We start from the raw sequence: 13,275 nt of genomic DNA, 5'->3' as shown, positions 1-13,275 counted from the left end.
CTTGCTAGATGAATTGTAAGTTGAGGTCTACCTGTATATGATTTCAACCCTCCAATATAATATGCTTATGTATTTGCTGTTTGAAAAATGGCAGCTAGGGACTTCATTGGTAAGTGTGGGCTCTGAAGTCACAAGAAATGGAGAACGGAGCACCAAATGTAGCAAGTTAAGACCTATGATCTTTAGCTTCTAAATGCTATTTATGTATTACAGAAGGGAAATGTTTCACTTGTTGTATTTGAGTTTTAAAATAGGTTAGCAGATAGTGGACTAATAGAAGAGAATATTTGTAACTCGTGGTTGAACATTTGCAAATCCTGCTCCTTTTTACCATAAATGTGATGTTACCTAGTTTGGTAATGAAATATCTGCGAGAAGACCACCAACCTCAGAGAGCACCAAGCACCCTACAGATACTGGACTTTTCAGGTGATTTCTGGAATGAAGAAATCTCAGTCCTGCAGTTTATCATATTGCTATTTTCTTTCTTTCTAACAAATAATACAACTCAGGGTCACAGTTTCCAAAACTGCTTTCCATCCTTCTTTGAAAAATTATAGAAAACTCTAAGATTAAATATGGGTTGACTGCGACTGCTAACTGAACAAGTAATGGTACTAGGAGAAAAAAAAAAGGAACACTCTTTTGGAGTTGTATTTTGTCTTTCATATGATACACAAATAGAAACATATATTGAATTCCCCCTGGCTGTTCATTGCATGCCGCTTTTTCACATCCCTGCCTTTTTGCTTCCTATCCAACTTGGAAGCTCTTATTTATTTTCCTTGGGGGTATATTGGATGAGGCCCATTATTGCTTCATTCTTCATTACTCCCTCAATGAACTCCTTTTCAGCAATTTTGTCTGCAAAAACAAAACCAATGCGTACAATTAAATTATTTAGGTAACATGAAATATAAGGAAGGGAGTGGGCAGTGGCCTAGTGGTGAAGACTCTCGTCTCCCACTTGGAAGGTTGAGAGTTCGATCCTAGGTAGCAGCAAATGTTTACTCTCTCGCAAACAGAAAATATCTGCTGCGAACTCCATTGAAGTATCGGGAAGGCATCCAGCCAGTAAATGCTCAGCTCTACCCAGTCACCATGAACCCACCCCAAGTTAAAGGGACCACGGGGTCATGAGCTGCAGTGGCACAGTGGTTAGAATGCAGTACTGTAAGCTATTTCTGCTGCCTGCCAGCTGCTTGCAATTTGGCAGTTGACTCTCATCAGATTCAAGGTTAACCCAGCCTTCTGAGGTGGATAAAATGAGGACCCAGATTGTTGGGGACAATATGCTGACTCTAAACTGCTTAGAGAGGGCTGTAAAGCACTGAAGCGGCATATAAGTCTAAGTACTATTGCTATAATTCCCCTCCCCGCAAAAATATAAGGAAGGAATCAGTGGGTTCATTGGTAACAAGTAGAGGTTAAGAGATACGTCATACAAATTATTTAAATGCTTTTAAGCCCAGATTGTTTCCTTTAAAAAAAAAAAAATAGATCCTGGATTTTAAATCAGAACAGAGCAAGATATAATTGAGTGTGCAACAGAAAGTGGAAGATTTTGACAACATCATTTGGAATGAATGTTAGAAACATTCCTGTATTAATTTGTGAACATTTGTGATTATGAAACTACAATAGAGCTATCATATCTGGGCTGCAAAATTTCAGATAGCCACTAGATGATAGCAAAATATCTTTGCTTCTTCCTATATCCTGCTATGGTATGTACTGGTCTTTCAGATTCCTGCAGCCCAGATGCTGGTGTAGCTCTCATAATGATTGCTGTCTTAGAGAAAGGCTGTGTAATCTTGGGAAAAGGTATAAAAATAGTGAAGCTTTCCGAATGGAGAACTCTCTTCCCGTCACCCTTTTTCATTCCATGTTATGCACATATTAAATGAAACTCAAAAAGTAGGTCTAATTTTAAAAAGATGGTTGGAGCTATGTTGACTATTTTTATTTATTTATATGCTTAACTGTGATTAAGCAACCAAGTGGTTACATATAATATGAGAGCTAATTCTTGACTATCCATAATTTCCCGATAGGCCAGAATAGGTTTTTATTGCACAACCCTGGAAATTTATGACAAGGTGAGAGAGAGAGAGAGAGAGGTGTCCCACAGATAAAAGGTGAGAGACCCTTAAAAGGAAAAAAAATATTACTTTATATATGGTTCAAGCATGTTGAGTTTTTAATGTTTTTAATTGAAGAAATTAGCCAAAATAATTTGAGTCATTAAGTATCTAGATAGCATGCTCAGTAACTATATGTAACCATTCATATCCCGTAATATTTTTATTTATTAGTGCCTAATTGCATATTCAGGAGGTATGTTTGCTGCAGAATGAATTGTCAGATCATTTGAGTTTAATCTTTTGCACAGACATTGCTTTTAGTTAGCCTGAATTGGTTCTGATCAGAATCCACTTTCCATGTGGGAAATTTGCTTGTTGCTAGAAACATTAATCAAAGGCACTCCTTGTTACTGAAAACAGGTACTCAAGGAGACCACCTTCTCCTGCTCCCATCAGAAGTTTGGATTATGAGAAGAAGACACGGGTTGTAGTCTACTCTTCAACCACTGAGTGGCTTTGGGTTGTCACTCCCTCAGTTTTTAAAGACAAAATAGTCAAAACTATTATAGAACAAATATGCATTGTGTTATATGTAAAGTTATACAACTAATAACAATACGTAGTCTGGATAGGAGATGAAAGGCAAATTTACCAGCATCTCCCTTGCCAAAAAATGCCCACATCTTGTCAGCCCGTTTCTGGGGGGTGTTTTCATCATCAGGCAGGGCTTTCTGTTCTTCTGGAGGAATCATCTTAAATATTGCCTGGCAGGATAAATGGAAACAAAAATTATAGTCAATCTTTCTATACAGCTAAGCTTCCTGATATTCTAAATCTTTGCATGGGATACCTGGAGCAACTGACTCTCAGCAATGGATGGCCTACTTGTCAGAGTTGTTGAAGATCCAGGAACCCTATCCTCAGCATCTAATCCCTGACACCTGGTCCTCCATTGGCCCATATTCTCTAAACACCTAGGGTCCCCGTGGATAAGGTTTCTGAATGTAATCAGAACCGTAGGTTTGCAAATATCTGCCTTGTTTAGAAACTGTAAAGCTTGGGGAATCATCTAAAAGGACAAGTAAATGCAAGGGCAAAGGAAGGTAAAAGGCAATGTGGAAAAAGGAGGAGAGATTGAGTGACTACGGGAAAATGATGGTTTACAAGCATAGACAAAGTACAAGGGAAAGTTTTTTTTTTTTAAAAAATCACATTTATTTCCCCATGCTCTTGTTTGCAACCCAGACAAGGCAAACTCTGGGAAGGAGGTGCTGGCTTTGTATTCCTATGTCATCATAGGTTTTGTGCACAGGAGTAAGAATTTCCCAGCTCCTGCAGTGAGATTTGAGACTGGGATTAAAACTGGGAATTTTTTCATGCTCATTTAGCATAATTACTGCACCACATTGTTTAAAAACTGATGCTTTTGAGTCAGGTGTAGCTTTTAGTGGTTTGATTGGCATGACTTGGAAGTGGTTTGCCATTGCCTTATTCTACTATGTTGAGTTCCCAGAATATTTTGCGAGTTCTTGGTTGGTCACCCATTCAAAAAAACATCCAGAGGACTCGAAGATGTAGCACTTTTCAGTTATGAAATCTGTATTGGCCTATAGTATTGGCCTGTAGTATTGACCTATATTTTTTAATTGGTTCAAGATAGGATGGCCAACTTCTGGAGAACTTTAGGTCTCTTGCTTCTCATTTAATACTAAATCTAGCTCACCTGTGTATTTAATAAACCATAGTCATTCTTTCTATACAGCTAAGCTTGATATTCTAAATCCTTGCATAAGATACCTGGAGCAACTGATAAGGACTCTAGTAAATGTACCATATCTGGGCTGCAAAAATCCAGATGTTCACTAGATGGCAGATAGTTTAGATATCATATGCTTGAGGTAGAAGAGCATCAATGAATCCATGGAGTCTTATCTGTATATTTTTACTTATGGCAGACCTTTTCAACTTGATATCTTTTATATGCATGGGTCTGCAACTCTCATAATTCTCAGCCAGCAAAACTGCAAGTTCTATAATTACATTATAGATGTAAGTCTTGGCAATTATTTCTATGCTGAAGAGCATGAAATATGGATTCTGTATCCCAAAAGCGTGATATGGTTTAGCCTGTTCAACAACACCTTTTCATCTTCCAAACTGAATCTTGATGTTGAAGGAGATTGATCAGTTAGGGCTGTTTTACTGAAACTTTTCTCTTGCCACCAGTTATCAATATCTGGTTTTTATATGATGCGGTCATGACAGGCAGTAGTGTTGGATTACATCTCCCATCATCATTCATCATTGTTAATCCTGGTAGATGGTAGAATTCTAAAATATCTGATGCCCAGCCATCTGTGATGCCCCTGTCTTTCTGCTGCTCGTCCGTAAGACAATGTCAATCAAAAGATGGAGCGCATCTGCTTAGGATCTTACTTAGTTATATCTCACTGGAAGGCCTGTTAAGCATGGAGGTCCCTCTAATGGCTGAAATCCTAAAAACCTAAATGTTAATGCCTCATCTTATGAGCTTTATTGAGAGCCTTTCGTAGCTCATCCTCCTCCAAGAATGTTGGGAGCAGAATTCCTGAAATGTCCATCTGACCATGCCAGTTCTGGGGAATTTTCTTGATTTACTAGGAACACACCTGGGGAACATTAAAAGACCATTGTCATATAAGCAAAAACAAGAGCTCAATAATATCCGATTACGACTTGGCTGCCCATCTTGAGGTCACTTGAGTTCTTATCCAATCTTATTTCAGTTTATCCTAGACTGAACTTGTAAACCCTTCTCTGATGGAGATTTAAGATTCTTTACATGCAATTTCCCTGCAAAATAGTGCATCTTTTTAGAATTCCCGTCTGCCATTGCCAGCACAAAATCTGCTGGGCTGCTTACGTATTTGCTCTGGTGTTTTGTAAAGCCTATTGAACCTAATCCTGTGTCTTTGATGAAGCAGTCCTACCATACAAAAGATAAATAGGTTTTTTCCACGTTTGCACACAAGCACCCCCCACAGTTCTTTCTTTCTCACTCCCTCTAATTTGTTCTGATAGAGTTGCTAAATTTAAAACTTTGTATTTGTCCTCCTTTCTATGCTTTGAATTACAGCTTGACACATACAAATTAAGCAGATCAAGTTGTTTTCTTCACACATTTCTATGCCGTTACGCCTTTTATTTCTGCTTATTAAATGCCTGCTGGTGAAGGTGCAGGAGCAGAAAGAATTAAGTAAAAAACTCAGCTCACCAGTTGTAGAGAATAAGGAAAATGACCTTGAGGGAGATGATAGAATTATGCCAGTTCTGTTGACAATGGGCAAAACAGCTTTTAAATCCACAACAAACTGATAATATTCTGAAGAGGTTTAGATGGACACCTCCCTAATTCACTGAAAGTAAAGGAGGGGGGTAAACTTAAGATTCTTTTATTATAGCCACTCTCAATAAAAGTCATATTAATCTTCTTGTGGAGGACTTCATGATTTGGTTTGTCTGTAAGGGCTGACACCAACCTTCTCTCCAACAGCAACACTGTGAGGAGGGTTGGGCTGAGAAGAAAGCAGTTGGGCGAAAGATACCTATCTTGTTTCTTTAACTAAGGGAGAATAAAAATTACTAGTTTCTAGTTAAGGACCTTAATCATGGCACTATACAAGTTTAATGCAGTGTTTCCCAATCTTGGGAACTGTAAAACATGTGGACTTCAGTTCCAGGATTCCACAGCCTGGCCTTTTTTTGAATTTCTTCATTGCTTGAAGTGTTCTAAATAGGTACACAGGACATACATGTAGTCTGCTGCAAACCCCATATACATTTATTTGGGATAAACTATAGCCTCTATGTAGAATTTATTCCCTTTCAACACCAAGGAGGCAAGACATTTCTAGTTAAGGGTGATTAATTGCTTTGATCTTATTTTCATTCTTCAAAACCAAATTCCTAGTGCTTACAACTTTTTAGAAGACTACCTGAAGATGTGATAACAATTTCCACTGGCAGGTGACACCAATCTGTTCCTAATGAGATCCAAACGTTGTAAATCCTGCTTATGAAAAAGATGCCTAACTGATTAAAAACTAGTTTTGTTCTGATTACATAATGTGAACTTTGGCTTTAAAAAATTGGGAATTTTTGAAGTGCATTATACACACGCACAATGCACAGCCCTGCATATTAATAAACTAGTGTACAGCATTAGCCTGATGTAATACATCACATTAAAATGAAGTAAAACTTGGATTCAAACAAGCGGGTGATAAATGTGCAGAGCTTTAGAGATTAACTACTGCACAGAGTAATTTTTCATCTATAAAATGGAGCAATACAGCTCTATTTTAAAAGCAGTACAAGTAATAGAGCCTGCCCATCATAGCCCTAAGTCTTGATGGCCATAAAACGGATCATCCACATCACTGACCAATTTTAATGACCTTTTTTTGTGGCAATCATTAAGCAAACACCATGATCATGAAGTGAATGCCACACTAAGCAAAACAATGGTTCACTGTGGGCAGGTTTTGCCCAAAAATGGAAGTAAATGCCAGCTTTGGGCTAAATATTCATAAAACCTAGTCACACGATGAGGGGGAAATGCTACAAATAGCTGTAATAATTTTATTATTGTAAGCCACCTACAGTAGCCACACAACAAAAAAGATGCAAATAAATTTAATTATTTAGCACCCAAAGTGTGGTCATGTGACTGGAGGGGGATCCAGCTGTTAGAACTACAGAACTAGGACATAAATACCCGGGGGATTCATTATAACTTTGAATTGTCACTAAGTGACTAGTCATAAGTTGAGAACTACCTATATATCTTAAGAGAAAACTTTGTTCTCAGTTGTGATTGGCTCTGCAGTCTTTTACTAAACTGAGTTTAAGCAGTTTAACAAATATATACAGAACAGTGAAAATCTTTGGTTCCTTTCTTAATGTTTGACCTCCTCTTTCTCCCTGTTTTCACATAAATGTTCCTTGAAATTTTTCAGGCTTTCTGAAGATTCCTAAGCAGAAAATATTGGACAGAGGCACTTCTAAATTTCAGAGCTTGTGGTCTGTTATTGCTCTCCCAAACTTTTCCTTCCAGATTTCCTATAAATGCGATTGTGACTAAGAGTTGCAGTTTAACTGAAGAATTTTTGAAGAAGTCACTGATTCAACATACTTGTTTGAAAAAAGGAAAAGGAAAGCGACTTTCAAAATCACCATCTCCCAGACAGTCTGCTCTGCCCCATTAAGCAGGGGTGAGGAACGATGGCCCCTTTATGACTTGTGGTGGACTTCAACTCCCAGAATTCCTGAGCCCATGTGATTGGCTCAGGAATTCTGCGAGTTGAAGTCCACAAATCATAAAAGGGCCATTGTTCCCCACCCCTGTATTAGAGCATTTATGGGGCATCTTTTGCAGATCCTGCTACAGATACTTTTAATCTCCGCAATTAATTTGGCTTTTCCCATTTCTGAATAAATTGTTTCTGAAGTTGAGAGTGTCCTTAATATACTTCTCAAAGCTTATTTATTTTTTCAGGTTTTCTAACCATCGTTTTAGCATTTGTTTTTATTGATTATGGTTTAATGTTTACTCTTTTTTTTTTAAAAAAAAGGTTTTGTTCTACCTTGTAACCCATCTAAGAACTGATCAAAACAAGCCTAGCTTAAAACACACATGTATATATAGGCAGGTGAGCATATGTGTCATGCCCCTGGCGAAGACTGACAGGGAGAGGAGGAACAGCCGACAGGGAGTGGAAGTGTGGCTCCGGAGGTTGTGGAGGAGGCTGGGGAAGGGCAGAGGCCGGCCGGGCAGTCAGAGGAGGACCCAGGCCCATCCCCTATCTATCCTAGGGTACACAGGGAGGAGAGGATAAGGGAGAGATGTGGTCTACTCGGGAGGAGAAGGCCTTGATCCTCTTCATGGACTGCAGCTGTGACAACTGAATAAAAGTACGGACCTGCGTACAGGCGAATGCTGGAGACAAAGTGTGGAAATATCTCTAGTTTATGGTTTCTCTCTGAGTTTGGCGTCCTTCCCAGTGTGTGTTATCTGTGGATCTCCTCCAGCCCTTATCTTGCCTGGTTTGTGTTGCTTTTTCCCTTCTTCTTGTAACTTTGGGAGTTTTTTGGCTTCTGTCAAGAATATTCAGAGCTTGGAAGCAAAGTGAAGGAATAAAAGGGGCTTCACCTGTTTTCTGTGACTGTGTTTGTTTTGTATCCATCCTGGGTCATCACATTATGCACTGAAAAAATATTCTGAGTGGAAGAACAAAATGGACATCTTAATTTGTTATTAGTTTAGCATCCCGTGTATCTGTCAATTGGATATAATCATTGTGATCAAAAACCACTGGCAGAAAAGCTGAGCAGAAAAAAGACAACCCACTTTAAAAGTGATATGCGTTGAACAGCACATTCCCTTCAGGTAATAGACATCTACAGAAAGTAAAATGTTTGCTGTAAAGTAAATAAATATAAGGATTTATGAATGAATGCAAAATTGTTCTTGCAGAATTCTTGCTTTGTCTGAGATGCACGGCGTTTATAGAAAGAAGAATGGGGGTGCCCATAAATATAATTTGTTGTGAGAACTACGGTAACAACTAGTTCGAGGGCCAGCATTGGGCAACCAGGAGACCATGAATTCTAGTCCTGCCCTTGAGGCACGAAGCGAACTGGGTGACTTTGGGCCAGTCCCCCTATCACAGCCCTAGGAAGAAGGCATATTGCAAACTGTTTCCAAAAAGTGTGGCTAAGAAAACGGGCTAATCTGGGCAGGGGTTAATATGGACTGGAAGGAAACATACAAAATACAAAAAATATTTTAAAAGGATCTGTTATTGACTTGAAGAATCTAGTTTCAGGATTACTTCTATATCAGGCTGCAGCTGAGCTTCGACAGAAGGAGATGAAACAAAGTGTTCAAGTAATTTTAGCTGGAGTTTGTTGGAATTTTCTCTGTGTCCTAAATCAGGAGTCTCCAACTTGGCAACTTTAAGACTTGTGGACTTCAATTCCCAGAATTCCTCAGCCAGCCTGCCCTAAATCAGATGATTGGGAATTGTAATCTCAAATGAGAAAGCCCATTAGAAGACTAGCTAAGGCTTTGTATTGATGGGAAAAAGTATTTTGTAGCTCAAATATTCTATTGATACAAGGCCTTAGGTCTGGGTTAAATGATGGTGCTCTCTAAGGTTGGTTGATTTCTTACAGGCATTTCATTATCCAACTAGGTCATAACATCAGTGTCTCGTATTTCAGTTTAGCACTGGGGAGCACAGCTATACACACTCTGAAATAATATGTACAAAACTTTTTCCTTGAAGTAGACAATTCTCACAACTTGGAAGAAGCTAGACTTGTATATTAATTCTACTTAGGACCCCACTTCCTTAAGTGAAAATCATTCTAGAATGCAGCTTAGGCTTGGCTCCAGGAAGGTTGGTGGAGCTATATAGTTACTTTTTTCCAATTTATATCTTTTTAAACTACCCCAGAAGAACATTGGATCCAAAATATGATTCTGCGAATTAATATAAATCTCAGTTCCATTTAGGATTTGATACAATAACTTTGATCACGTAATGTTCCCTTGTAGTTAGTCTCTCTGTCCCAAGTGTGTAATGGAAATATTTGTAATTTATTTCATCAATTTGTTGCAAAGATTACCAAAGCCAGGAAATATAATTCCTCTTCTTTAAGAATAAACAATATAGCATGTTTAAAATAGGACAAATATAGGCAGTCCTTATTTAGCAACTGTCTCATATATTAACCATTTACGATTGCAATGCTGCTGAAAAAATAACTTTGTGACAAGTCTTCACATGTATGACTTTTATAGGTCAGTAAAGCAAAGAATAGCTGAAATAAGATCATAAGCGCAGCTGTAGTTTCACTTAATGACCATTTTGCTAAATAATTGAGTTACTGTTCCTAATTGCGGTTGCTAAATGAGGACTAACTATATAGCAATTTTCCCATATATTGGTCTATTTTTTAATTTACCCTCTGTTCTCATTGTTTCTTCCCTCTATTAAAAATAATAGTAGAAATAATTAGGTCTTTGCCTGATGTGAAAAACCAACATAGTCTATGTATTTTTCATGCCTTTATCTTCTCAAAGTCTCAGGAATTTACTCTTCTGGGTGGAATAACAAAACTGAAAGGACTTCACCAAAACTCTACGGAGAGAATCCGAGTCTTAGGTTCAACATTAATCTTTGATTGCTTTGTCCTTCTGTGGTTTGTGGTGCACAACTGGGAAGGAATCTAGAAACTGGAAAAGTAGAATTAAAATGAATTTCTTTTTCTTTAAAAAAAACAAACGAACCTTTTTTCTCAGAACGGAGTCAGTAGAAGATGGTTGACACCCAAGAGGGAAAATTATGAGTGGATTCAGAACTATTTCTATTGTAAGAATTGTGCTCATCCTATTAAATAAGCCCAATAGTTTCACCTCTCCGCATTTGGGTCAGGCTAATCCATTTGGGTGCAGGAGACAAGTATTAGCCTACATAATCCATTAATTTACCACCTAGAAATGGATTGAGAAAGTCACACAACCATTAGCCATTATTCCCTCTCGATGATTACAACTGTCTTTATTTTAGCAATGATCCAGCTTCTTATAAGGATGGCAATTTGTATGGCTTGAGTTGGTCCAGGCAGGATGAGACCAGAGATCCAGTTAAGTTGAACAGGACCACATACTTGAATGGAAAGAATTGGATTTTACAAGTTTCCACCTACAAAAGGAGGCTTATGCTAAAGAATGTAATTCAAGGGGAAATGATGCGAATTTCAGAGGGATCAGACGGTAACAGGAAGGAAATAAACTTTTTCCACAAGCTTTCCTCACCAAAACCATTAAGTATGAATACCCACAGTTATCACTGTATTACAGATAGACCTTGACTTACGACCACAACTGAGCCCAAAATTTGTTGCTAAGTGAAAAATTTGTTGAGTTTTGCCCCACTTTACAACTCTTCTTGCCACATTTGTTAAGTGGATCACTGCAGTTGTTAAATTAGCAACACATTTGTTAAGTGAATCTGGTTTTCTCCCTTGACTTTTCTTCTCAGAAGTTTGCAAAAAGAGATTCCATGACCCCAGGACATTGCAACCGTTGTAAGTCAGTTGTCAAGCATCCGAAGGTAAATTACATGGCCATGGGGATGCTGCAACAGTCATAACTGTGAAAAATGGTCATAAGTCATTTTTTTCAGTGCTGTTGTAACTTTGAACGGTCACTAAGAGAACTGTTGTAAGTCGAGGACTATCTGTATTTGCAAGAAGACATTTTCATCCCAGATTGGTTAATGTCCAACCCTTAAGGGTTGTCCCCAAGTCCCAACTCCCTGTCCCTTCCACAGAGCACCACCTCCACTTCCCTGAATGTTCTCAGCACTCACGGCAATGATTTCGAGAACTTCGTTCTTGCTGATCTCTCCACTGCGGTCTACATCGAAAAGCGAGAAAGCCCATTCCAGCTTAAGGTCAGTCTTGCCAGATGAGGTCAGATGCAGTGCGATGATGTACTCCCGGAAGTCAAGAGTCCCATCATCGTTGGTGTCAAAGCTTCGGAAGACATGCCGAGCATAGACCTTGGGGTCCGAGTTGGGGAAGAAATTGGCGTAGATCTTTTCAAAGTCAGCTTTACCGATGCGTCCATCGGGGCATTGTTTTTTGAAAGCATCATACCATTTGACCAGCTCGTCCTCAGAGTACTTTGTGTTCATTTTCAGATCATCAAGGATCTCCTTAGAGATCATTCCGCTCTTCTTATTTCCCATGGTTTGGTTGGATGCTCACTTCCTAACACTGCTTCACCAATGCTGCTAGAATTAGCCTTTCTCTCTTGCCTCTGCTGAGCTAGTGGAAGGGCGGGTGACCAGAATACCTTATATAGACTGCTTGGGATGGACCTTTGAACCTGCTGCTTGCCTCTCCTAATGGTCATGAATACACCAACGCGGATATCACACGTATAAAGGGAGAGACTATTTTGGTTGCAATGATCACAGTTTCTCCAAGCTCCTTAGCACAAAGAAAATCAGCTTTAGACATCACTGGCCTATCTGCCCTCCGCCCTCTCAATCCTTCTAGCCTCCTTTAACAGCTCAACTTTATTCAGATGGTGTCAGTCTCAAGATAAGCGTGGGTGCTGGGAATTTTTTTAAAAAAAACCCATGAATGGGGAAAGATGGACAGACAGATAGACAGGCCATCTTTGTCACTGATGTGTTGGTCACTAAAAAGCTACTAAACTATGTTTCAAATAGTACTTTAGGATTTAATTCTAGGAAGGATGGAAGGGAGGGAGGGAGGAATTATACATCAAGTTAAATTTTTTCTTGTCATCCTATTAGACCCACATCGAAAAATATCAGTAACCAAGAAATAGCTCCCTTTCTATATTTTCAAACTAACAGCTTTTCATTCAGATAAATAGGTGGGTTTTTTTTTCAGCAAAGTAAGCTTACATACCTAACAGTAACTACACAAAGACAGAGCTATATTTCAGTGCACACAATCAGTTACTGTATACAGACAGTCCTCGACTTACAACAGTTCGTTTAGTGACCATTTGAAGTTACAATGGCACTGGAAAAAAAAAGACTTAGGACCCTTTTTCACATTTATAACCTCAAACTTATAAACTTTCACACTTATAAAGCAGCATCCCCCATAGTCATGTTATCAAAATTCAAAAACTTGTCAACTGACTCATATTTATGACGGTTGCAGTGTCCCAGGGTCATATGATCCCCTTTTGCGACCTTCTGACAAGCCAAGTCAATGGGAAAATTAAGTTACTAACCATGTTACCAGTAGTAACTTAAAATGGGTCAAAATTCATTTAACAACTGTCCCACTTAGCAATAGGAATTTTGGCTTCAATTGTGGTCATAAGTCAAGAACTACCTGTACATGGCTACTCAAGAAATAAAAGAAAGCTTTGTTGGGTGTTTTTTTATGAATGTGTACCACGAGTAATGTAATTACATACATGAACAAGGAGTCCTCAGCTTATTACATTGGGACCATAATTTCCATTGCTAAACAAGGTGCTAGTTACTCCTTGAATAGCCATGGAACAACCATGGGAAAAGCTTATAAAATCAGGCATGGTCATAAGTCAAGAACTATCTGCATTTTAGTCTGCATTCATGGGGAAGAAGGG

General features: G+C 38.7%; 1 protein-coding gene across 1 annotated transcript; it reads right to left on the bottom strand.

Moving 5' to 3' along the window:
• Positions 1–638: 638 nt before the first annotated feature.
• RCVRN (recoverin) lies at positions 639–12,056 on the bottom strand. The gene is made up of 3 exons (XM_026711933.2): positions 11,504–12,056; positions 2,737–2,848; positions 639–864 (listed from the first exon to the last, which is right to left on the bottom strand). Exons 1-3 carry the CDS (start codon positions 11,882–11,884, stop codon positions 773–775), a joined length of 585 nt encoding a protein of 194 aa, XP_026567718.1. The 5' UTR covers positions 11,885–12,056; the 3' UTR covers positions 639–772.
• Between the last annotated feature and the right edge of the window lie 1,219 nt (positions 12,057–13,275).

This window comes from Pseudonaja textilis, chromosome Z (assembly GCF_049901715.1).
Source record: "Pseudonaja textilis isolate UNSWEBS1 chromosome Z, rPseTex1.2, whole genome shotgun sequence".
Classification (NCBI taxonomy): domain Eukaryota; kingdom Metazoa; phylum Chordata; class Lepidosauria; order Squamata; family Elapidae; genus Pseudonaja; species Pseudonaja textilis.
Note: the sequence above shows the minus strand (reverse complement) of the source record. Positions and strands in the feature narration are given on the sequence as shown.